The sequence below is a fragment of the Henckelia pumila genome, chromosome 4 (assembly GCF_033568475.1).
Source record: "Henckelia pumila isolate YLH828 chromosome 4, ASM3356847v2, whole genome shotgun sequence".
Lineage (NCBI taxonomy): Eukaryota > Viridiplantae > Streptophyta > Magnoliopsida > Lamiales > Gesneriaceae > Henckelia > Henckelia pumila.
In genome coordinates this window covers 201,920,209-201,947,766 of record NC_133123.1, presented here as the reverse complement: position 1 = coordinate 201,947,766, position 27,558 = coordinate 201,920,209, and the positions used below count along the sequence as shown (strand labels likewise).

Genomic DNA, 27,558 nt, shown 5'->3' with positions numbered 1-27,558 from the left:
TTTCTCGGTTAAATCGCTCGGAATCTGTCTGTAGTAACCCGTACCCCGATTTAAGTAATTACATGACTAATCAAGGCTTAAATGGGTAATTCAGCAATCGAAACTTCCGGTAGGGGATCGGAGCTTCCGGTATAGAACGGAACTTCCGATGCTGTATCGGACCTTCCGATGCCGAATCGGAGCTTCCGTTGTAGAACGGAGCTTTCGATGACGTGCACCTATGACTAAGCTTTCGATTTTGACAAGTGCCGTGCATTGGAGAATGGAGCTTCCGTTTTGCACAACGGAGCTTCCGATTTGCACCAGATTTTGCCTATAAATAGGGCCATTCGGATGAAGAATTTGAAATAAAATCAAGTATTCCGAGTGTTTAGTCTATAGTAAGCGATACACTGAGAGCCCTATCGATTTATAGTAAGGTTCTGGAATAACCAAGGTGTGGTTATAGTCATCTGGAACTAGAGACTTCAAAGGGCTAACGACGGATGAAGGTATGGTCCGAAAATCTATTTAAGTTTTGGAAGTACTTATTAGCTTAGTTAAGGCTTATAGAACTTGTGTAGTGATACGATGAACTTCTGAATATAGGCTTGAATCTAGGATCCTACTAAGACTTTAACTAGCCTAGAGGTACGTACACATTGACTGAGATTGTCAGCGAGTATACATGTTTATATGTTGCATTTATTTGGCATTATTATATGGCATGGGATATGATTTACCGCTTTCTATATTCATATGTCATGTGATATACACGTTGAGCCTATACCTTGTTATACCTGATTATAGAGCCGCTTAGCTCTATACTCGATAGTCTGCCACTGAGAGTACCGCGACGGTGGGAAAATGTATGTCTGACTACTCTGGTGTACTAGACGAGTGTGGTTGCACCCAGAGGTTGATCCGTGAGGTGGCAGCACTCATGTGGCACCGGTACTGAGCATGACTTTTCAGATGACCATTTACCAGTCATCATGTTGCATGCATCATATAAATATGTTTACTCATGTTTATGTACAGGGCGTTAGCGCTTACGTCCTAGTTGTTATCTTGGACACCCTATTCCACGGGGCAGGTCGCAGGATGGACGGAGCCGGTAGCTCGATGCAGGGCTAGGGAGCCGGAGTTTTTCAGGGGATTTTATACAGCAGGATTTGTTTAGCTGTATAAATGTTATAGACAGTTTTATTTTAAGCTTTCGATATGGTTGTATCACTACAGTATTAAGCCTGGATATGTTTTACTAAGCTGATATGTAAATTATGGATTATGTTTTCGCACGTTTTACTCTGTTAAGCATTCTTGCTTTATTAAGTTTAATGCATGCTATTAGTTTCCAGTTAGTAGGTGATTCCATGCTGGTTCACTACATTTTTGGTATCAGAGCATCCTTATATTTTGGGATTAGTACTTGGGATTTAGTCTAGTCTTGAGTAATTATTGCGCATTTGGGATTTCTAATGTGCAATTATTTTCAGGATATGGCTGACGAGAGTCACGGTAGTGTTGGCCAGGAAGGTGGTCATCATCATCGTCACCATCGCCATCATGATGATCGATATCATCCTCATGAGGTAGACGTCGCTATACTATCAATAAATTTATTGGGTGGCGAAAATACTGAACAAGCAAGAGGTTGGATGTCTAAACTCGAGAGTTTTTTTCGAGCTTTTGATTTCACTTAAGAGCAGAAGTTGGAAGTTCTAGAATTTGTTCTAGAGGATCGAGCACGCTTATGGTGGGATGCCAAGGATACTCAAGCACGTACGGAGAGAGGACAAGTGACTTGGGGGGATTTCTGTCAGCAGTTTCAGAAATTATATTTTCCTCCAGTTGTTCGCCAGACATGATCTATGAAGTTGCTGACTCTGAGGCAAGGATCAATGACTATTGATCAATATCAGCAACGATTTCTTGATCTGCTACCTTTCAGTTCTCATATTAGTGACAGTGATGCATCGAAGTATGATATCTTTCTGCAAGGCTTGAATCAAGATATCTACTCACAAGTTATCATCTGTGATGATCCGACATCTTATGAGACTTTGGTGAACCGTTGCCGTCAAGTGAAGAACATCAAAAGGCGGGCATTTTTTATGATGTCAGAACAGCCTAGTGGATCTCTTGGGCCTAGGGCTCAATCTGTTGTGCAATCTGGACCTATGTCTTCTTCTACTACTACTTCATCTTGTTCTTGTGGCTCACGAGGTACACTCCATTTTGGGAAGAAGAAGGAGGAGTTTTGCAGTCACTGTGGTGGGAAGCATCCTGCAGCTTCATGTCGGAAGGCTACTGGTGCTTGTTATATTTGTGGTGAGCAGGGACATCTGCGGAGAGATTGCCCTCAGCGTATGGGTTCTGCTAGTGGATCGGGATCACAGGTTGGATCTTAGGCTTCTAATTTTCCACGTCAGCAGCCAGCACCATAGAGTTCTTCTGGTTACCGCCCACATACTCAAGGGCATGTATTTGCTCTGTCTCAGGAGCAGGCTACTGATGAAAGCGATCGCATGTTGGCAGGTACCTTTTTGTTATGTGGTATTCCTGCACTTGTTTTAATTGATACCGGAGCATCGCATTCCTTTATTTCTAGTCGCTTTGTTAAGAGACATAGATTACCTTATGTATCATTATATATGGATTTAGTTGTATCTACTCCGTTGGATCCCACGCACCCTAGGGTGCGGGGAAATCCGTGTGCACCCGTGCTCGAAACAACTCCGAATGACTTGAAATTTTCATGGTAGGATCGTCTCGAAAATGCAAATCCAACGATGTATCATATGATACATATTTCAATATCAATGGCCAGAAGAATCATGAAGTTTGCGGAAAATTGTAGATTTCACCCAATTTCCGGTCATCTTCGCGATTTTTCTGGCCACTGAGATTGAATTTATACCATATGATACATCGTTGGATTCGTCTTTTCGAGACGATCCTACCGTGAAAATTTCAAGTCAATCAGAGTTGTTTCGAGCACAGGTGCACACAGATTTCCCCGCACCCTAGATCAAGACTATATATATATGAGTCTTGATCCCACGCACCCTATGGTGCAGGAAAATCCGTGTGCACCCGTGTTCGAAACAACTCTGAATGACTTGAAATTTTCACGGTAGGATCGTCTCAAAAATACAAATCCAACGATTTATCATATGATACATATTTCAATCTCAATGGCCAGAAAAATCATGAAGATTGCGGAAAATTATAGATTTCACCCAATTTCCAGTCATCTTCGCGCTTCCGGCCACTGAGATTTAAATTTATACCATATGATACATCGTTGGATTCGCATTTTCGAGACGATCCTACCGTGAAAATTTCAAATCAATCAGAGTTATTTCGAGCACAGGCCAATTGCATGAACGTAGTTCACTAGTTCACTAGTTTTTTCCATGAACGTAGTTCACTAGTTCTTCTATTTATAGGCCAATTCACTCAACTCCAACCACACAAACAAGCACGTTAAGTACTAAGTGACTCCAAAACTAGCGGCAAATCAAACCGTCGCCGCCGCGCCAATCATTGCCATACGATGCCGGAAGGTGAACCGAGAAAACATGATGTATCCTCCGGCCATGTCGAACCAATTCCGGCTTTCGATCCTCCGACAAAACCGAAGAGAAACAAATATGCTTTGGCCTGCTCTTTCTTAGCCTCCATGACCTCCATCTTACTTGGATATGGTACTATATATACTCACTCCTTTTTATTCCCCATTTTTGGATAAAATTTCAATTTTTTCAAACGACAAGGTCATGAATATTGAAAAATATCAAGAAAATCATATCAAAATAACATGTATATACACAAAACTTTTTAAAATTTTTTGGGTAAGAAAAATACGTACAGACTAATATATGTTTGATATTATTGTGTACGTACGTATATGTAATTATTCAGATATAGGAGTGATGACGGGTTCAATAATCTACATCCTAAAGAACATTGAAATGACGGATGTACAAGAAGAAGTGATCATGGGGATTCTGAACCTCTACTCGCTCGCCGGACGAACATCCGACTGGATCGGCCGTCGATACACCATAGTCTTGGCCGGAGTGATTCTTCGCCGGGTCCTTGCTCATGGGATTAGCCACCGACTATTCTTTCCTCATGGCGGGCCGCTTTGTGGCCGGCATAGGCGTCGGCTACGCGCTGATGATTGCGCCCGTGTACACGGCGGAGGTGGCGCCGGCTTCCTCCCGGGGCTTCCTCACTTCTTTTCCCGAAGTGTTCATCAATTTTGGAATGTATATAACAACTTTCTACCTTGTACAACTACACTATGCTTTTACTTAGTTTTTACTTTTTTTTTTTTAATATATATATCTTTGTGGTTGCACATGATTAATCTTGTAAGAAAAGTGACATAATTGGTCCTCGTGGAAAATATTTCGTGGGTCGTTTTTAATCTTAGCTGTCTCAAATAATGGGGAGAAACTTACAAGTCTACGGGAAAGATTATTGAGGCCAAGCTAAAAAATAAGAATAAAAAAATATATTAAAATCCTATATAAAACAACTTACAACAAAATCAAAATTAGAATGAGACGTTCCAATTAGGGCTGACAAATTTCAGAAAAATCCCGATCCTTCCCGATTCTCAACCCGTTCCCGTTTCGAATTTTTCCCGTCCCAAACTTTTTCCGACCCGAGTGGTCGGGATTTTTTCCGACCCGATCAATTTCAGGATCGGGATCGGGATAGGTAACTCTACCCGACGGGATTCTTGATCCGACCCAAATATATAAATAATATTTTTTAATAATATTTTTTAATTAAAAAAATAATTTTTTTTAATAATTTTCTGTTTTAATATTAATGTTTTATAATTATCTACCATATAATTATTTTTTTATATTTATATTTATCTTTTTTAATATTAACATTGAGTTATAAATTTTTATTTTTATTTTTATTATTATGAATAATTATATGTTTTTATTGTATTAATCAAGTAGTTGTTTTAGTTTATTTGTAATGTACTAAGAAGATGTTTTAGTTTTTTAATGGTTATATACAAAGAAATTTTAATTTATTTGTAATATACTAAAAAATTGTTTGAGTTTCTTCAAAAAAAAAATTTAAAAAATTTTTTCATAGAATTTTTTTTAAAAAAAATATTTTTCGGGATTACCCTCTCCCGATCCGACGGGATCCCGAACATTCGAGTCCCGACACTTTTCGGGTGCGGGATCGGGAGAAAAAAAATCTCAATTCTTATCGGAACGAGAATCGGGTAAGGGGGTTGCGGGACGGGTCCCGACCCGATCCCACCCCTAGTTCCAATAGGGTTCCTGAGTTCGTAAAGCTAGCAGGTAACCTCTTCAAAAATGGTCAAGAGTTATACTTAATTATATCAACATCTTCTTGGGTACTAAGAATGTTGCGCAAGACTTATACGTTCAACAGTCCGAAAAAAAAAATAATGGGAAGAGACATGAGAAAGATATTATTAAGTCCAAGCTAAAAAAAGGACTAAAATCCAATAAAACAACTTACAAACAAAATCAAAATTAGGATAAGACGCTCCAATAGGATTTCCGAGTTCGTAGGGGCGCAGGTAAACTCTCAAAAAATGATCAAGAGTTTTTCCTTTTATCATAAACATCTTCTCGAGTGAGCTTGTTGCACAGGACTTGCTCAATGTGATTTATGTAGCTAGTGTAATTTGCAGACTATTGAGTTAGCCCGATCGAAAGGTAGTGGGCTACATGTACCTACATAGTTTTAAAAAAAAAAAGAAATTAGAATTAGGCCTCCAAATTTACAGATCAATAGCATTATCCATAATATAATTCCTCTAGAGAAAATACTTAAATACAAAAATTTCAATGTACTAGCTCGTCGCATGCATACAAATACTAGATTAAAAATTAATTAATGCCATATATGTTACTTGTTTAATTCACAGGCATACTGCTTGGCTACATCTCTAATTATGCATTCTCAAAGCTCCCAACGTATCTCGGGTGGAGATTCATGCTCGGACTCGGTGCAATTCCCTCTGTACTCGTGGTCGCCGCTGTCCTCGCCATGCCGGAATCGCCTCGTTGGCTTGTAATGCAAGGTCAACTCGGCGAAGCCAAGCAAGTACTCGACAAAACCTCCGACTCCCCGGAGGAATCCAGACAAAGATTAGCGGATATCAAACAAGTAGCAGGCATCCCCGACAACTGCGACGACGACATCGTTTTGGTCCCCCAACGCCACCGCGGCGAAGGCGTGTGGCGCGAGCTCTTCCTCCGGCCCACCCCCGCCATGCGCCATATCCTAATGTGCGGCCTGGGGATACATTTCTTCCAACAAGAAAGTGGCATCGACTCCGTGGTGCTGTATAGCCCAGAGATCTTCGAGAAGGCGGGGATAAAAAATGATACCAATAAGCTCCTTGCGACGATGGCCGTCAGATTCACCAAAACGATCTTCATCCTGGTGGCGACGTTTTTGCTGGATAGGATCGGACGATGGCCGTTGCTTTTGTCTAGCATGGAGGGGATGATTTTGAGTCTAGTGGGCCTCGGCACTGGGCTGACGATTATTTCAAACGCAGATCATAAATTGATTTGGGCCATATCTTTGTGTATAGCCTGTGTTTTGGCTTTTGTGGGCTTTTTTTCCATTGGGATGGGCCCAATAGCATGGGTTTACAGTTCGGAGATTTTCCCTATGAGGCTGAGGGCCCAAGGGTGTAGTATGGGAGTCGCAGCGAATCGTGTCACCAGTGGGATTATTTCTATGACATTTTTGTCCTTGAACAAGGGCATTAGTATTGGAGGGACATTATTTTTGTATGCTGGGATTGCTTGTGTGTCATGGGTGTTCTTTTACACTTTATTTCCCGAGACTCGAGGGAAAATGTTGGAGGAAATGGAGTCGTCTTTCGGCACTTTCTTCAGGTGGCGGTCGACGATGAAGACACTGAAAGAAAAAAAAGGACAAAAGAAACGAGCAAGATCAGATGAGAAATGATATATACCATGTAAATTTGCTTTTATTTCCTTCAATAGGTCGACGAATCTTAACCTAAGGCTTTTTATACAACAAATTCTACAATGATCCGTTTCCCACTCCTAGAACTATTTCAACTTTCAAGGCTTCTTTCAACTACATGCACCAACTGAAATTAACCCACAAGTGGAATGAGTACCAAACGAATAAATCATTGGTGTACGTATACATGGCTATAGTTTACAAAATATATGAACTAGTTTGCGAACACCACATGCACCATGTAAATGTAAGGAAATAGCATATTGATTGCTAAAGTTGTGCTGATTGGTGTATATACGTATACATGGTTGTAGTTTCCAAAATGGGTTTATCCAATGCACATATGATTATGAAGGATAATGAATATTGCAGATTTCTCGTCATTAAGATACACACACACACTATTTTTTATGCCCAAGTTTTTTAGTCGAAGTTAAACTCCTATGGGCCTGTTTGTTACCTAGGATTTGGTGAGGACTAGCACATTAGTCAGCTGTTTGACTCGTTTTTACGCCAATTCATGATACCATCGGGCCCGGCATTATACACTGTGCATGCCGGAAAAACACGGAAAAGAAATCCCATTTTGAAGAAGGTATTCCGAGTCCAAGTTTGTACAGTAGAAGTGACAATGAAATTTTTTTCCATTCTACCCTTTGCCTTACTTCATCCTCAGGGTCTGCTTTTCTTCACAAAATATTTTTTTTTTCATTTACGATGTGTGCTGCCGCCGTTGTGGGTTGTTGTGAATTCGAAGTCCTACACAAAATTTCTCTCTGAGAAATCTATTTCAAGCAGGCAAATCAATGTTTTTTTTTTGTAAATTTGTATTAAGAAATTTTGACACCACCCCAATTATTGAGGAATAATGTGCTCGAAGAACCTGAAATCACTACAACAAAAATGATGAAAGACTACGATGAAAAAACGTAGTTAATTGGGGGGTTTAAAATCGTAGTTAATAACCATGTAGTTAAAAGTGCAGTCATAGACTACGGTTTTGAACCGTAGTCTTTTGTCGTTAAATACTACGGTTTTTAACCGTAGTCTTTTCTATTACACATTTAACTACATAGCCTTTAACAACGGTTTTAAATACCCATTTCACAACGGTTTTTATCCAACTACCGGATCAATCCCATCTTGTTGTTTCTAAGACTTCAGCCCCAGCCCAGTTGTGTTTATGAGATATCGAAGAATCAATTTCAGAGCATTTGTAACGTCCCAATTTCAATAATCGGAGCATTACTCAAACATACATACTTAAAATTTGGTAAAAATAAAAATTTTGCGGAAGCATAATCTTCTTTATTAAAAAGAGCGTATAATAAGTGCACAAAATTAAATAGCATCTAAAAATCTTTGCCAAACATTGCCATCAACTTAAAATTAAAACTTTTTTGCCTCTCATCAAATAAAAATGTTTAAAACATCTTCCATGTTAAAGCATTCACACTCATGCATTGTCCGTTGGACCGACCTCTGCCTCTTCTTCATGCCCGCCCACATAATCATCAATAAAAGCATCCACATCATCGTTACTTGCACCATTCAAGTATAGTGAGTCGAAAGACTCAGCAAGAAAATGCAAAAAAAGGATTTTCTAACTTTAAAAGAGAAAACATTAACTTAAGCTTTCATGCAATAAACATAACCTAGAAGTAACTATAACATAAAACATTTGAGGTGATGAAGTATGAGTGTTGTGGTAACCGTCATAACGAGCCATTCATAGTTTCCTGTTGATCAACAAGCATATGGCATTAAGCCCGTAAACTTTCATTCTTTGGATAGCCGCTTCGGAGCTCATCCTGAAGTACATACCCCGTATAACCATCCCATGAGCCATGTTTAGATAGCCGCTCCGGAGCTCATCCCAAAGTGCATACCCCATATAATCACCACAAGACGCATAAATCATCAAAATATTTTCCATGCAGCATACCATTCATCTTATCATATCATATCATGTAATTTCCATAAATCTCGTAACATGCTCATAAATTTCTCGTGATGCTACATGCTTAAAATCCTTCAAAACATTTCATGAAAAATTAGCTTTCATGAGAAAATCACATAATCATGCAATACATAACTTGACCAATACACGTGAGGCATTCCGTCCATTTCGGACCTTGAAAACTTTAAAATTCTTCATGAACATTCTTAAAAATAATTAAAATACATTAAAATATCAAAATCATGATTTTTAGGACCCAAAAACTCATAAAATGGGGTGGGATCTGCGAACCTATGGCGCGGCCGTGTTGCCTGTGCAGCGCGGCTGCGCAGCCATCTGCATAACACCGGTGCGGCCGCGCAGCTTTGCAGCGCGTGCGCGCACCCGGTACGCAGATGTGCGCTTCTCAGGCGTGGTCGCGCCGCTTCAAGAAGCGCAGGCGCGCCGTCACGCCTCTTTTCCAAAATCTGAACTTTTCTGCACTTTTTCTGACATCTACGATGTTTGGGAACACTTTTCTGTCAAAAACATCTTTCAGCATCATGAAAACTTAAAAAAAAAAAAAAAAACATAACAAAACAAAACACCAATGAACTCAAAAGATCTTTCATCAAAAACCTTCCTTCAAACTTTTGCCCAAAAAATCTGATTCATGGCCTTCCACTCAATCAAAACTCAAATTACTTGAACCGAACACATCAGGAATGCTTCACGTATCTCAATCAAGCAACATACTCATAAAATTTTTCAAGAAACATGCATAGATCATCAATCAAACACCTAGGATTTTACCTTGAAAATATCTATATTCTTGAATGGGTTTCAAAATCAGTAAAACTTTCTTGAATCGTCTGATTGGGATTAACCTGGACGGCGGAACGATCTAGCCTTGAGAAATCGAAGAACCCTAGCCTGAAGATCGCAGTGTTTGAGAGAGATTTTGAGATAGGAGCGTTCAAATGAGAGTTCAGAATAAAATTTTGAACGCTTATTTTCTTTGTTACTAATGGGCTCCAACACAGCCCATTAGTTACATTTTAAAATCGCTTTTAAAATTTTACTCTCCCACTGAATAAGAAAAAAAAATACACTGCATCCCTTTTAAACTTAATTTAAAATAAAGATATTTTCCTTAAAGCAAGCTAAGGCTAGGCTCGTCCCTACGACCCAAAATTAATACCAACCTGAAAACTTTAAAATCATACATATCACATAACACTTCAGGCATTTAATTAAATCACATAATTAAACATAACAATTTAGTATTCTAAATAACATGCATTAAATCATATAATTTAATCAATTAATCGTGATTAAGCTAGTTGACTTTTTTGGACCTTACAACTCTACCCTCCTTAAAAGAATTTTGTCCTCGAAATTCGACTTATCAAACAATTCAGGATAGCGTGCTCGCATATCCTGTTCGGTTTCCCAAGTAGCTTCCTCAACCAACTGGTTGCGCCATAAGACTTTCACCATTGGAATCTCTCTGTTTCTCAACCTACGAACTTGTCTGTCCAAGATTTGAACTGACATCTCCTCGTAGGATAAGTTTGGCGTCCAATCCACTGGCTCATGGCGGATAACATGAGAAGGATTTGCCACATACTTCCTTAGCATGGACATATGGAAAACATTGTGAACACCATCCAAGTTTGGTGGTAGTGCCACTCGGTAAGCTCGAGCCCCAACTTTTTCTAGGATCTCGAAAGGTCCTATATATCTTGGACTCAATTCACCTCTTTTTCCAAATCTCATAGCACCTTTCCATGGTGATACCTTTAAAAATACATGGTCACCTACTTCAAACTCCAAATCTCTACGTCGCTGGTCGGCGTAACTTTTCTATCGACTTTGGGCTGTCAACATCCTGTCTCTGATCTTGGCTATCACATCTACTATTTGGATCATTATTTCCGATCCCAAAACAGCTCTCTCTCCAACTTCATCCCAGTGTAGGGGAGTTCTATACCTTCTCCCATACAACGCCTCATAAGGAGCCATGCCAATAGTTTCTTGATAACTATTGTTGTAAGTAAACTCCACTAAAGGTAATTTCGATTCCCAATTACCTCCAAAGTCGATCATACAATCTCTCAACATGTCTTCGAGTATTTGGATCACTCGTTCTGACTGACCATCTGTCTGAGGGTGGAAAGCTGTACTGAAAGCTAGCTTCGTTCCCAATCCTCTATGTAAAATTCCCCAAAAGTTCGAAGTGAACTTAGGATCTCTGTCAGATACTATCCTCGCTGGTACTCCATGCAATCTGATAATTTCTCGAATGTACAGCTCTGCATACTGATTCATCGAGAAGTTATTCCTGACTGAAATAAAATGAGCTGACTTAGTTAACCTGTCAACTATCACCCAAATCAAGTTCATCATTCGCGGTGAAACTGACAATCCTACCCCGAAATCCATAATGACATCTTCCCACTTCCATGTGGGTATTGGCAATGGTTTCAGGAGTCCTGCCGGTCTTTCATGCTCGATCTTCACTTGCTGACAAGTCAAACATTCATTCACAAATTTTACAACATCTCTCTTCATACCTGGCCACCAATATAAAGATTGCAGATCCTTATACATTTTCATACTTCCTGGATGAATGGAATACAAAACTATATGAGCTTCAGTCATCACTTCAACTCTCAGTGAGTCTACTGCTGGCATCCACATTCTACCTCGGTGATGAAAAATTCCATCTTTAACAGGGTACAATGTACCACCCTTAGCTTCATCTCTGTTCCTCCACAACGTAAACTGTTCATCAGAAGCTTGGCCTGCTCTAATTCTCTCAAGCAAACTAGGTACTACTGTTAAGGCTGCTAGAGTGCATACCTCCATTGGTTCGAATACCTCCAAACTCATCCGTTCAAAATCAGCAATCAACTCCTGCTGGACTGTCAATTGGTTCAATGTCGCAGACTTGCGACTCAATGCATCTGCTACAACATTAGCCTACCAGGATGTTAGCTAATGTCACAGTCGTAGTCCTTCACCAATTCCAGTCATCGTCTCTGCCTCATATTCAACTCCTTCTGAGTAAAGAAATATTTTAGGCTTTTGTGATCAGTGAAAATCTAACACCTTTTGCCGTACAAGTAGTGTCTCCATAGCTTCAAAGCAAAAACAACTACCGTCAACTCAAGATCATGAGTCGGGTAGTTCCTCTCATGGACCTTCAGCTGTCGAGATGCATATGCTATTACTTTATCATCCTGCATCAAAACAGCTCCTAGTCCACTCTTAGAAGCATCGGTATAAACCACAAAACGACCCGTGCCTTCGGGAATTGCTAGCACTGGCGCTGAAATCAGTCTTTCTTTCAATTCTGCAAAGCTCTTCTCACATTGTTCTGACCACACAAACTTCACACCTTTTCGAGTTAAGGGAGTCAGTGGTAGAGCTATCTTGGAGAAGTCTTGAATAAATCTCTTGTAGTAGCCTGCTAAACCCAAGAAATTCCGTATTTCTGTAGAATTCTTTGGAGCAACCCAATTTCGAACCGCTTCCACCTTAGACGAATCCACCTCAATTCCCTTAGCTGAAACTATATGACCCAAAAATGAAATCTGCTTCAGCCAAAATTCACACTTACTGAACTTAGCATACAGTTGCTTTTCTTTCAAAATTTGCAACACTGTAGTCAAGTGCTGAAGATGTTCCTCTAGACTACAAGAGTAGATCAATATGTCATCTATGAAGACTATGACAAACTGATCCAAGAAAGGTTGAAACACTCTGTTCATCAAATCCATGAACACAGCTGGTGCATTGGTCAACCCAAACGGCATTACCAAGAACTCATAATGGCCATAACGAGTCCTGAATGTTGTCTTATGCACATCTACATCCTTTAACTTCAGCTGATGGTAGCCTGATCGTAGATCTATTTTTGAGAACACCTCTGCCCCTTGCAATTGGTCGAACAAGTCGTCTATTCTGGGTAAGGGATATTTGTTCTTCACCTTAACTCGGTTCAGCTCTCTTTAGTCAATGCACAACCTCATTGACCCATCTTTCTTCTTGACGAACAACACCGGTGCACTCCAAGGCGATACACTCGGTCTGATGAACCCCTTATCCAGCAACTCCTGCAACTGATCCTTTAATTCTTTCATCTCGGTCGGTGCCAATCAGTACGGTGCCTTAGAAGCTGGCTTAGTTCCAGGCAACAATTCTATCCCAAATTTGACTTCCCTGACTGGAGGCAATCCCGCAACATCATCGAGAAAAACTTCTGGAAAATCTTTCACTACCTCAACTTCCCCAAGTTTCGGTCGCTGTAACTCCAGATCAATAATTAGACTCGCAAGAAAGCATGTACACCCATTACTCAATAATTTCTAGGCTGTTCCTACAAAAATCATACCTGGTGCGCTCTTCTTAGACGTAGTGCGAAACACAAATGGTTTTCCGTTATGATCTTTCAAAGAGACAGTTTTCCGTTTGCAGTCAATAATAGCCTCATGCTGAGTCAACCAGTCCATCCCAAAAATTGGATCGAAATCCACCATTTTCAAAACAATAAAATCTACGCACAAAACTAGACTCTGCATCTGAACCTTGAAATTTCTTACCACACTACTACTTCTCAGTTATTCTCCTGAGGGTAACGACACACAAAATTTCGAAATAGATTCATTCAGCAAGACCCTCAATTTCATCATGAAACTAATAGACATAAAAGAGTGCATAGCTCCTGTATCTATCAACATGAATGCAGTTAAATCAGCAATACGAATCATACCTGAGACAATTGCAGAATCTGGGTCAACCTGATCGTGAGTCATAGCAAACACTCTTCCCTTGACAGGCTCCTTTGATTGCGGGCAGTCTTTGGCAAAATGCCCTGGCCTCTTGCAGAGAAAGCAAGTATTGGTCCCAAGCATGCATTGACCAGAGTGTGATTTCCCACACTTCTGACAGATAGGTACATTCGCCGGCCTTGGAGCAATGGCGTTCAGTTGATTCTGTCCCTGAGTTCGGGCCTGATTGGGGTTTTGGCGCTGCTGCTGCTGCGGTCTCCTTTGAGCTGGAGCTTGGTATGGTCTCTTTTGACTAGACCCTTGCTGCTCTCTCCCCTGGTAACTGATTCTCTTTGCTTGCGATTCTTTGATAATATCATTCAAATCTTTTTCTGACAACATAGCCTCATCGACTTTTGCTCGGTACGTTTGTGCCCCACTCAATCTGACATCAAGACGAATAGTGGCATTCAGTCCCTCTGTGAAATGCTTCAACTCCTCTGCAGCATTACCCGAAATCATGGGCACAAAGTACCTCACACTCTCAAACTTCTTCACATACACGGCAATGGACATGCTCCCTTGGCGGAGCTCCAGAAATTCTCTGGCAAGTCTAGTCCTGGTGCTGATAGTGAAATACTTCCCATAGAACACATCTTTGAATCCATTCCAAGTCAACGTAGTCATATCCACAGCAGAACGGGCTCCCTGCCACCAAACCCGTGCATCATCACGGAACATAAATATGGCACACCTCACACAGTCTGCATCAGTGAGCTGCACGTAGTCAAAAATGGTCTCCACTGACTGCACCCATTCCTCAGCTACAAGGGGATCAGCCCCTCCTTTAAACTCCTGTGGCCCTAGATCCTTAAACTGCTTAAAGATAGGATTGGTCAAAAGCGGCTGGTTGTTGTTCCGTCCACCCGCTTGTGCTTGGATTAACTGTTGGATCTGTTCCCCTTTGGCTCTACTCTGCTCTTGCAACAGAGTCGCCAACCCAGCCAAAAATTGGTTATTCTGATTGTCCTCATTGTTCGGATTCCTACGGTTAGCCATGATCCTGATGTCCATATAGTCCACATGCTTAATTACGTTATTTAAACATAACATCCTACTCAACATGCATACATCATTAATCATAATATTATTATGCATCGTAAACAATCCATAACATAAACTTACATACATGAAGACGAAGCGTAGGGTCGTGGCGAGAATGCATGCGTGCAAACAAACCCAGAGCGAACTGCTCTGATACCAAACTGTAAAGTCCCAATTTCAATAATCGAAGCGTTACTCAAACATACATACTTAAAATTTGGTAAAAATAAAAATTTTGCGAAAGCATAATCTTCTTTATTAAAAAGAGCGTATAATAAGTGCACAAAATAAAATAGCATCTAAAAATATTTGCCAAACATGGTCATCAACTTAAAATTAAAACTTGTCATCAAATAAAAATGTTTAAAACATCTTCCATGCTAAAGCATTCACACTCATGCATTGCCCGTTGGACCGACCTCTGCCTCTTCTTCATGCCCGCCCACATAATCATCAATAAAAGCATCCACATCATCGTTACCTGTACCATTCAAGTATAGTGAGTCGAAAGACTCAGCAAGAAAATGCAAAAAAAGGATTTTCTAACTTTAAAAGAGAAAACATTCACTTAATCTTTCATGCAATAAACATAACCTAGAAGTAACAATAACATAAAACATTTGAGGTGATGAAGTATGAGTGTTGTGGTAACCGTCATAACGAGCCATTCATAGTTTTTTGTTGATCAACAAGCACATGACATTAAGCCCGTAAACTTTTATTCTTTGGATAGCCGCTTCAGAGCTCATCCCGAAGTACATACCCCATATAACCATCCCGTGAGCCATGTTTGGATAGCCGCTCCGGAGCTCATCCCAAAGTGCATACCCCATATAATCACCACAAGACGCATAAATCATCAAAATATTTTCCATGCAGCATACCATTCATCATATCATATCATATCATGTCATTTTCATAAATCTCGTAACATGCTCATAAATTTCTCGTGATGCTACCTGCTTAAAATCCTTCAAAACATTTCATGAGAAATTAGCTTTCATGAGAAAATCACATAATCATGCAATACATAACTTGATCGATCCACGTGAGGCATTCCGTCCGTTTTGGACCTTGAAAACTTTAAAATTCTTCATGAACATTCTTAAAAATAATTAAAATACATTAAAATATCAAAATCATGATTTTTAGGACCCAAAAACTCATAAAATGGGGTGGGATATGTGAACCTACGGCGTGGCCGCGCAGCCATCTGCGTAACACCATTGCGGCCGCGCAGCTTTGCAGCGCGGGCGCGCACCCGGTACGCAGATGTGCGCTGCTTAGGCCCGGCCACGCCGCTTCAAGATGCGCGGGCGCGCCGTCGCGCCTCTTTTCGAAAATCTGAACTTTTCTGCACTTTTTCTGACATCTACGATGTTTGGGAACACTTTTCTGTCAAAAACATCTTTTAGCATCATGAATACTTAAAAAAAAACATAACAAAACACCAATGAACTCAAAAGATCTTTCATCAAAAACCTTCCTTCAAACTTTTGCCCAAAAAATCTGATTCATGGCCTTCCACTCAATCAAAACTCAAATTACTTGAACCAAACACATCAGGAATGCTTCACGTATCACAATCAAGCAACATACTCATAAAATTTTTCAAGAAACATGCATAGATCATCAATCAAACACCTAGGATTTTACCTTGAAAATATCTATATTCTTGAATGGGTTTCAAAATCAGTAAAAACTTTCCTGAATCGTCTGATTGGGATTAACCTAGACGACGGAATGATCTAGCCTTGAGAAATCGAAGAACCCTAGCCTGAAGATCGCAGTGTTTGAGAGAGATTTTGAGATAGGAGCGTTCAAATGAGAGTTCAGAATAAAATTCTGAACGCTTATTTCCTTTGTGACTAATGGGCTCCAACACGGCCCATTAGTTACATTTTAAAATCCCTTTTAAAATTTTACTTTCCCACTCAATAATAAAAAAAATACACTGCATCACTTTTAAACTTAATTTAAAATAAATATATTTTTCTTAACTCAAGTCAAGGCTAGGCTCGTCCCTACGACCCAAAATTAATACCAACCTGAAAACTTTAAAATCATACATATCACATAATACTTCAGGCATTTAATTAAATCACATAATTAAACATAACAATTTAATATTCTAAATAACATGCATTAAATCATATAATTTAATCAATTAATCGTGATTAAGCTAGTGAAATTTTTTGGACCTTACAGCCTTCCAATGATATGTACCTAGATTAGCCATAAATCTTGACACAACACTGATTGTGTATGCCAGATCAGGCCTACTGCACACCATTCCATATATGAGACTCCCCACTCCACTAGCATATGGAATACCAGCCATCTTCATCTTGTCTTCCTCACTTTCAGGTGAGTGATTCGCAGATAGCTTAAAAAAAGTCCCAGAGGGGTCAAGACAGATTTTGCGTGATTCATGTTATACCTCAGAACAATCTTCTTCAAGTAGTTCTTCAGATTCAGATGAATCTCCTGCTTTTTTCTGTTTCTCACTATGTCCATGCCCAATATTTTCTTCATTTCTCCCAGATCTTTCATCTCAAACTCTGAGTTGAGCTGTTGTTTCAAGGATGATATCTATATCCTACTTTTACTTGCAATCAATATATCATCAATGTAAATTAGTAGGTATAAGATAACCTGCTTTTCATCCTTTTTCAGATAGACACATCTATCGTATTGGCTTCTCACAAAATCAATATCAATCATGAACTAATCAAACCTCCTATTCCACTTCCTCGGACTTTGCTTGAGCCCATACAATGATTTTCTTAGTAAGCAGACCTTATCCTGTGTTTATAGATGTATAAAGCCCTTGGGTTGTTCCATATAGATGGTTTCTTCCAGGTCACCGTGTAGAAAAGCAGTTTTCACATCCATCTACTCAAGCTCCAAGTCGAGCTGGTTCACCAGTGCTAACATAATCCGGATGGAACAATGTTTGACCACTGGATAATAGACCTCATTAAAATCTATTCCTTTTACTTGACCAAAACCCTTTGCAACCAATCTGGCTTTATACTTGATCTGATCTGTACCAGGATTTCCTTCCTTTTGTTTATAGATCCACTTGCATCCCAATATCTTCTTATGCTTCGATCTGTCTACTAGTGTCCAGATTTGATTCTTCTCAAGAGAGTTCATCTCTTCATTCATATCTTCAATCCACTTGTTTTTATGTTTACTTGTCATAACTTCATCATATGTATTTGACTCTGAATACTTGACCTCCTCAGCTACTGTAAATGCATACCAAGCCAGATCAACTTCACCAAACCTCTTAGGAGCTCTGATCTCCCTTCTGGTTCTGTCCCTTGCAAGAATATAAGTACTCAGATCTTCTTTTGGATCATTGTTGTCACATTCTCATCTTGCATCTCATCTGACCCCGTATCTGGCACATAAGGCCCCACCTCAACTGGTAGTTTATCATTCACACTGATCTGACTGTCCTTTTCATCTATATTCATTTTATATCCCAGTTTGAATTCATCAAACTTCACATCCCTGGTGTTGAAGCACTTTGGACCTTTTTACTCCAGGTTCCAAACCTTATAATCCTTCACACCATCCGGATACCCAATTAATAGACATCTGACTGCCCTTGCTTCCAACTTGCCCTGTTTCATATGAGCATATGCAAGATATCCAAATACCCTCAAGTTTGAATAGTATGCAAGTGTTCCACTCCACTTTTCCATTGGTGTCTTGAAACCAATTTTACTGGATGGACACCTATTCACCAAATAGCATGCAGTAGATAATGCTTCTCCCCAGAAGGACTTAGGAAGAGAAGCATTGATCAACATACATCTGACCCTTTTCAGAAGAGTTCTGTTCATTCTCTCTGCTAGGTCATTCTGTTGTGGTGTTCCTACCATTGTTTTGTGTCTGGTAATGTCTTTCTCATTAGATAACTTCACAAACTTATCTGATAAGTATTCCAGCCCATTATCTGTTCTCAGGTTTTTAACTCTTCGATCACTCTTATTCTCAACTGCCAGCAGTCACTCTCTGAACTTGTCATATGCTTCATCCTTAGTATTTAAGATGAATATTCATACTCTCCTTGAGTAATCATCTATCAAAGACATGAAGTATCTGCCTCCACCATGAATTTCTGTCCGAGAAGGACCCCATAGATCTGAATGAATGTAGGCCAATGGTTGCTCAGTTGTGTGACTTCCTTGACCAAACGATACTCTTTTTTATTTCCCAAGAGCACAGCTATCACACAACTCCAGTGATTTGATCTTATCTCCACCTAACAGACCCTGTTTAGACAGCTCATGTAATCCCTTCTCACTTACATGTCCAAGCCTAAGATGTCATATCTTGGTTTTGTCCTGCTGTTCCTGAATACTTGATGTACTTCCAATAATCATTTTACCTTGTAGTACATTATAGGAGGTTCCTTTTGACAGCCTTCATAACAACCAGAGATCCTTTAGACACTAAGAGACTTCCTGCTCCTGATTTGAATGAATATCCCTGAGCATCAAGTATTCCCAATGATACCAAGTTTCTCTTCAACTCGGCCATATACCTCACCTTGGTGAGTAATCTTTCGATCCCATCATGCATCCTTATTCTGATATTTTCAGAGCCTTTTATTCTGCATGATTGATTATTCCACAACAATACCATGCCCTGATCTGATTCCTCAAACTTTTCAAACCAAGATCTTATAGGGCACATGTGAAAGGAGCATCCTGAATCCAGTATCCATTCACGGTTTTGATCACCTTTAGAAACCACCAATACTTCTGCTGAGTCATATCCATTTGAAGCTATGGCCAGAGTACCATCTTCCTTGGGTTTTTCCTGATGCTTTTCTTTTCTTTCTGGACAATCTCTTCTTATATGCCCAACCTTCTAACATGCATAGCACTTCATATTACCCAAATTTATGTTCTGTTATCTTCCTTGACTTTTCGATCTGGACTTTGGCCTGTATTTCCCATTGTATGTCCACTTATCACTTATGTCCCTCGCCGTAAGACCTTCTCCATGTGATTCAGTGTTTGACTTTCTCTGAAATTCCTTGGATTGAATAGCCGACATAACTTATTCTGGACTTATCGTTTGTTCTCTTCCATATAGCAAAGCATCCCTGAAATTTTCATATGCTTTAGGAAGTGCATTCAGAAGTATCAAAGTCCGATCTTCATCATCAAGCTTTACTTCAATATTCTCCAACTCATCCAATATCTTGGTGAATTCTTCGATCTGGTCTTCAAGGTTCTTATCATCCTTGATCACAAAGGAGTACAACCTCTGTTTCTTGTACATACGGTTAGACAGGAATTTCGTCATGTATAGATTCTCAATCTTAAGCCATACAGCCGCTGCAGATTCTTCTCTGGCCACCTCCCGAAGGGGCCTATCACCCAGACAGAGAATAATTGCACTGTGTGCTTTCTAGAGTAATTCATCCTTGTTCTTTATTTCATCAGACATCTCCTCCTTCTTCTTAAGAGCTTCCACCAATCCTTGTTGTATTAGGATTGTCTACATCTTAATTCTCTAGAGCGAGAAATCATTCTTGCCAATAAACTTCTCAATATCAAACTTCATTTATCCCACCATCTTTGCTTAGTTTCCCACGGACGACACCACTTGTTAGGAATCAATCCAGAAGAATTAGATATTCTGAGAATTACCAGACAAACGAACATACAAGAACACAATCCCAACTAACAGATAAAATCAACGCACACAGATCAAACTCAACACTTACACGAAAACAAATAAACGAGGCAAGTATTTACGTGGTTCGGCAAGGAATTTTCCTATGTCCACGGGAGAGCAATACAATCACTTTATTAATCACCAACAGAATAAATCCAAGCTCAATAACCAGAGCTTATCTAATGGTTCGGGTGTGGTACCAGGGATCAGAAGACTTTGTAATTAAGTCTGGAGATACAAGGTTTGATCCCTGGGGAGGATAAAAAACTCCCCTAGTCAGGTGGGAAGAAGGCCATGAGTTAGAAAATGGTTGCGGGCCCCCTGAGCTGTGAAGGGACGCACCCGGACCATTACAAAAAGGGCGCCCTTTTCTTAATGGTCCGGGTGCGTCCCTTCACAGCTCAGGGGGCCCGCAACCATTTTTTAACTCATGGCCTTCTCCCCACCTGGCTAGGGGAGTTTTTGCCCTCCCCACGGATCGAACCTTGTACCTCCAGGCTTAAGTACAAAGTCTTTTGATCCCTATTACCATTGAGTTAGTATCTTTTTTGTAATGGTTCGAGTGTGTCCCTTCACAACTCAGGGGGCCCGCAACCATATTCTAACTCATGGCCTTCTCCCCACCTGGCTAGGGGAGTTTTTGCCCTCCCCAGAGATCGAACCTTGTACCTCCAGGCTTAAGTAAAAAGTCTTCTGATCCCTGGTACCACTGCTCAATGGCACCATGGATCAAAAGACTTTGTACTTAAGCCTCGAGGTACAAGTTTCGATCCCTGGGGAGGTCAAAAACTCCCTATCCAGTTAGGGAGAAGGTCATGAGTTAGAATATGGTTTCGGGCCCCCTGAGCTGTGAAGGGACGCACTCGGACAATTACAGCTTATTATAGAGACAGCCAAGATAAACTCTAACGCTAGATACAGACTCAATTCAAGCTTTAAAGCCTTGAATTCTTCCCAGTCACAATCTGCGCCCCAGTTTTCTTCTCTGAAATCTCTCTTTTCTTCTCTCTCAAATATATTCTAAAGTTTGAATAAATTTGATTTTCTGTTATTCTCGTTGCGGCCAGCTTCCATCTGCTTATATAGAGAATTACTCCGACTTTCATCTTGGTCTTTAGGTCAACAACAACTTATGGCCCAATTATAAAGTCAGCATGGTCCAACCCGATAAGCCTTCATTCATCAGTCTGATCTGCTCTCGTACTTCGATCTGCATTGATCTTTCTTCAAGCTTATAGCTTCACGGACACTTCATCTGACTTCTAACCAAGTCCCAGTACTCGAGCAATCGATCTGCATGAACTCATCCGAAGACTCATCTGACCATCACTTCGATCTGATCCCAGTATTCGATCTGACCATGAACTCATCTGATCACTGAATTCATCTAATCTGTACTCTTTGATCTGATATCTTCTCTATTCTTATTCAATCTGATAGAAGCATAATTCAACAAACTAAAGTAAGTGACTCAATTTATAAGATTCGCATTTTAAAAGGACCAATTCCTAATTTTTAAACCCTAGAAGGGTTTAAGTGACATTTTTAGACCCTAGAGGGGTTAATGTGCAATTAAACACATTTTTTGCCTATAAATACCAGTGGATTTCTTCATTTCAGGTAATTTTTTTCTAATTCCAAAAGCTCTCAACTTTTGTTATCGCGAAGCAGGTTGCTTACTTGAGCGCCGGAAGGTTATCGCCGGGAAATCACCCTGCGCCTCTAACGTTTGTTCATGAAGCAGGTGACAACCCAGAGGATATCAAATATTGGATCTCGACTTCTTCAATTGATCCAGTGGGACATGAGATCTCTTGAGTTCATACCTTCTAATTTCGAGAATCACCCGATTTACTCTAATTAAGGGAGACAATTATTTGCCCGCATCATAATTAAATTATCCTACCCATAAATCTTACCAAATGCAATATAGATATCATAATGTATTACACATCCTTCCTTATCATTCAACTATATATCAAATTTCCAATCATTTAATATAAGAGGCGACCCTTAATCTACATATCTCAAATTTTTTTAATAGTAAAATATAATAATAATGATGGTCAAATTAATAATAATTTTGTTAGGCAGAAGTTGTGAACTATTATGCACCGTTTGGTCTCCGTGATTAGGGGTGCAAATGAGCCGAGCTACTCGTGAGCAGCCCGTGAGTAGATCGAGCATACAATCGAGCTCTAGCTTCAAATATATGTGTTCGAGTAGCTCGCGAGCTATACTCGATAACACATACATATATAAAATATAATATAAATATATATAAATATAATGTATATGTTAGAACCTAATGGGGGGATTTAGGTTCTATTAGCAACTTTAGCAATTTAAAGAGATTATGCAAATACACAAGCGAAAGACTTAAAGCATTCAAATATAAGTGCGGTAAATAAATGCGTTAAGTAAATAAAGCAGTAAAAGGGATAAGAAATGTTTATGAAAGTTCGACGATAAATCGTCTACGTCTCGCCTTCTTGGTTAAGATTGATTAACCAAGGATCCACTAGCACTTCGAACGTCTTAACCTTGATGGCTCCAAGGATAGCCGTACAACTCAACACGATCACCGCGTCGATACAACTCGATACACTTGGCTTTAAGGGCTCCAAGGATAGCCTCAACACAACAACACATTTGTTTTCACACTCAAGTGTTTACAAAGATCGCACAACCAACTCACAAATGATTTTTACAAACAACTCTCGATTTTTGAACGAATATATCGAATAACTCTTTGATAGAACACTTTGAATGAGAGGAGATGCTTGTAAGAGATGAGAGTGAATTGGATGCATCAAATGGCTTGGAATGAACTCTATTTATAGTTGCAACTTCGGCATCGATCAGAACTTCCGTTCCCAGCATCGGAGCTTCCGAAATTTGAATTTTGAGAACACGCGGGTGTACAAGATCGGAAATTCCGATCCCACTTTGGAGGTTCCGATCGGTGCATTAAATATGTTGTCGGGCAAAAGTCTTTCGGACAGGATTATCAGGCCGCCGTTGCAGATCGGAACTTCCAATCAATGATCGGTGCTTCCGATCTCACCACTTCGTAGCTTCCGTTCAGCTTTCGATCATTAATAAAATGCCTGAAAAATAGATCGGAGCTTCCGATCGTCCCTTAGCTTCCGAAGGTGCTTTTGATCCTGATCGGAGGTTCCGATTTCCAATCGGAGCTTCCGATCCCGTAGCAGTATAATTCTTCAAAATTTGTTTTTGAACTTGAATACAACTTGTTTGCAATATGATCTTTGATAGATTGAGCCTCAATTCAACTTGAAAATTTTAACTCTGTAATATGCTCACTGTAAACATTAGTAACGTTTTTAACGTAGTTTTTTAATCATCAAAACATAGAGAAATGAGACTTGTTAATGCATTAAAAACATTAATCTCACAATCTGAGATTTATATGCGTTTAAGGCGTAACAATCTTCCCCTTTTTGATGATCACAAAACTTGGTTAAAAATAGAAAATATAAAATATACGGTAAGCTTTAAACATTTTAAATTTCATATAAAAATATACGGTAAACTTAAACATTTGCATAAAAAAAACTCCCCCTGAAATGGGCAACAAAAGTTTTAACAAATAAACAAATTTTATCCCATTAGTTAATTAATTAATCTTTTAACCAATTAATTCTTTCCCTTTTTGTGATAAGCAAAAAGTAATGAGACATAAATTTAAAGTACACAATAATTTTATTATAATAATTTTTAATACAAACCATAAGCAAGGTACAAATAAAAATAAAATAAAAAAATCTAAGAGTCATCATCATGCTGTGAAGGAGGATAGCGAGTGACGAAATCATCAAATCGAGTCTCCAAAGAGGCAACTCTAGCAGTCAGCTCGGTAAAATGAGTGGGCATACTCATCTCTATGCGATGAAGAGTCTCGAAGATTCGGTCGTTAGGAAATTGGTTTACTGGTGTTGCAGGAACCTCAGGAGCCTGGAAAGGAAGGTCATCAAGGTTGGCCGCAAAGGCCTCAAAACTGGAAGAGGATGGAATGTCAGTGTTAGGAGGACAATTCGGAAAACCTTTGATTTGGATAGAATGAGAAAGAGAGGAATATGCTAAATGAAAGCCAGAAATAGGAGAATACTTAGAAAATTCTCTTCCTGGATCTTCAACCCATCGAGAGTACACAGGATTCCAAGATAAATCCATCCTGGTGATAGACTGGTGGTTAATGATGTGACTTGTTTGGATTTCAAGAGGAAGTATCCCCTCAAATTCAATATCAAAACGACTCAAAATCCGGTTAATAAATCGGGCAAAAAGGAAAGGAAACCTTTTTAGCTATCTTTGCCGTATGATGCATAGTCTGCATAACAAAGAGCGGAAGGTTAAAAGTCGAGAAGAAATAATATGAAATAGGATGTACAAATCTAGATATTTGCAAGTAGAGAGGTCTCCACTGCGAGGAACGATAGATGTGGTAATGAGTTTTTGAATGATTTGAAAATTGTGACAAAGGCTCTTGAGATTGATACAATCGTCAGCAGCAGTAGCTGAACGACCAAGAATGGTAGAAAGAAATAAATCACTATCAAAGTTAGGATCATTTGAGGCCAGGATTGCGAGAAGTATTCACCGGGTCCATTCCTGGGAAGATCAAACCAGGAGGTCAAATCAGCAGAAGAAAAACGAATATGCCTTCCTTGAACGATCGTGACTATGGTGATATCATCATGGCCTAACTCGAGTTCAAGATTAGCATAGAACTCGTGAATGAGAGGAGCGTAAATGAAATCAGGGACGGATGGCTGAAAGAAGGATCCCCACTGTTGAGCATTGATTAAGTTCAACAGGAGGAGATGAGCTTGGCCCAAATAGGTGGTATCTAAGATACGACGCGGATGAATAGTACGACCCAAATAGTCGTCAGGAATGGGCAGGCTGGGTAGGATCATGGGATTGGCCTAAGCTTGTACTGGCTTCAGCACGACGTCGTTTGGGAGCCATTTAGAAATTTTTTTTGGAATAAAGGAGAGAAAAGAATGATTTTTTGTGTGAAGGAAACGGAATGAGCGATCAGTTATTTATAGGTGAGATCGATCAGAAGCTCCGATCTTAGATCGGAAGTTCCGATCGTGCGGTCCTCTTATATTAGGCCACGCGTCGATCGGAAGATCCGAACGTGCTTCAGACGTTCCGATCCCGAGGCGGTAATAAATGTTAAGGCGGTGAAAAGAATTTTGAAAGTCGGGTCAGATGCGGATCGGAAGCTCCGATCCTGATCGGAGGTTCCGATCGGCGTCTTGGAGGGAAAAACTACCGCGCAGAATAAAAAATGGCGGATACGGATCGGAGGTTCCGATCCTTGATCGGTAGTTCCGATCCGCCTGAGGCAGAAATCACGATTTTGACTCTTAAAAAAACTTGCAATTAAGTCCCAAACAAATAATCCACATAAAATTTAAGCTTTATATTTTTTGAATAAATACAATTAATTTGTATTATCAAAAATTAAGTTGCTCGAATTTCTTATTAGGCTCCCCCTTAATATGACATTAAATCTATTTTATGTCTAATTATGATTACAACTCAATCATGTCAAGTTCACCACACAAACGAATAAAAGTATTTTCATCTAGTGGTTTTGTAAAAATATCGGAAATTTGATTTTTAGTGTCAACATATTGAAGTTCAACTTCATTTCGTTCGATGTGGTCACGAATAAAATGATGACAAATGTCAATATGTTTAGTGCGAGAGTGTTGAATAGGATTCTTTGTTAGACATATGGCGCTCGTATCGTCACAAAAAATAGGGATTTTTGAAAAAGATACACCATAGTCGATCAATTGATGTTTCATCCAAAGAATTTGCACACAACAACTATCGGGAGCCATATATTCAGCTTTGGTCGTTGACAACGCAACACAGTTTTGCTTTTTGGAAAACCAAGAAACCAAACAATTTCCTAAAAAGAAACTGGTTCCACTAGTGCTTTTTCTGTCCACCTTATATCCACCAAATTCGGCATCACAGTACGCTTTTAAATCAAAGAAAGAATTTTTCGAATACCACAAGCCGAGATTTGGAGTATTTGAAAGATATTTGAAAATGCATTTTAAGGCGAGCAAATGTGATTCCTTTGGACATGATTGAAATCGTGCACACAAAAAAACACTAAACATAATGTCTGGTCTACTAACAGTAGCATATAATAAGGAGTCAATCATACTACAAAAGAAATATTGATCTACAGATTTACCATTTTCATCCTTGTCGAGTCTAATTGTTGTGATCATCGGTGTAGATGATGATTTTGTGTTCTCCATCCCAAATTTCTTTAGAATCTCCTTGGTGTACTTGCTTTGGTTTACAAATAACCCATGCTTGCACTGTTTGATTTGCAATCGGAGGAAATAGTTGAGTTCTCCCATCATGCTCATCTCAAAGTGATCCTGCATAATATTTCTAGAGCAGGCAAAAGCAAGCAACATGCGAATAGATTCAAGTCGGGCAACAGGAGCATATGTCTCATCATAATCAATGCCTTCTTCTTGACTATATCTTTTTGCTACAAGCCTAGCTTTATTTCTAGTGATAGTACCATGCTCATCAAGTTTATTCCTAAAAACCCATTTAGTACCAATAATAGATCTATCATGCGGCCTAGGAACTAGACACCAAATATCATTGCGTTTGAATTCATTTAATTCATCTTGCATAGCAATTATCCAAGAATCATCTAATAAAGCATCATAAATACATTTAGGTTCAACATGCGAAACAAAAGCAAGATGATTGCAAATATTATTAAGAGAAGATCGAGTGGTTACTCCCTTCGAAGGACTTCCAATGATAAGATCCATAGGATGATATTTGTGAAGCGTCCAATCTTTCGAAAGTGGTGTTTCCTCAATAGAAACGTCTATATCATTTAGTCTTGAGGAAGCCATCTCTTCTTCGAGTAATTCTACATCATCGTTAATAGTACGAGAAACTATAGACATAGATTCATCAAATACAACATGCATAGATTCTTCAACA

General features: G+C 39.5%; 1 protein-coding gene and 1 pseudogene across 1 annotated transcript; one reads left to right on the top strand and one right to left on the bottom strand.

The window, feature by feature from the left end:
• Positions 1 to 3,568: 3,568 nt before the first annotated feature.
• Positions 3,569 to 6,981, top strand: LOC140862620 (polyol transporter 5-like; annotated as a pseudogene).
• A 78-nt stretch (positions 6,982 to 7,059) lies between these two features.
• On the bottom strand, positions 7,060 to 14,775 carry LOC140862619 (uncharacterized). Its single transcript, XM_073265651.1, has 8 exons — positions 13,719 to 14,775; positions 13,624 to 13,676; positions 13,117 to 13,251; positions 12,106 to 12,540; positions 11,563 to 11,926; positions 11,319 to 11,517; positions 10,439 to 10,574; positions 7,060 to 7,116 (listed from the first exon to the last, which is right to left on the bottom strand). The coding sequence occupies exons 1-8, from the start codon at positions 14,773 to 14,775 to the stop codon at positions 7,060 to 7,062; spliced, it is 2,436 nt and encodes an 811-aa protein (XP_073121752.1).
• Between the last annotated feature and the right edge of the window lie 12,783 nt (positions 14,776 to 27,558).

Coding starts and splice junctions, on each gene's coding strand:
- LOC140862619 (XM_073265651.1), bottom strand. CDS start 14,775: ATGGCTAACCGTAGGAATCCGAACAATGAGGACAATCAGAATAACCAA. Junction 13,252..13,623: donor GTTTCATGATGAAATTGAGG/GTCTTGCTGAAT, acceptor CTGGAGTTACAG/CGACCGAAACTTGGGGAAGT. Junction 7,117..10,438: donor GAAACAGAGAGATTCCAATG/GTGAAAGTCTTA, acceptor TGGTGCATGTAG/TTGAAAGAAGCCTTGAAAGT.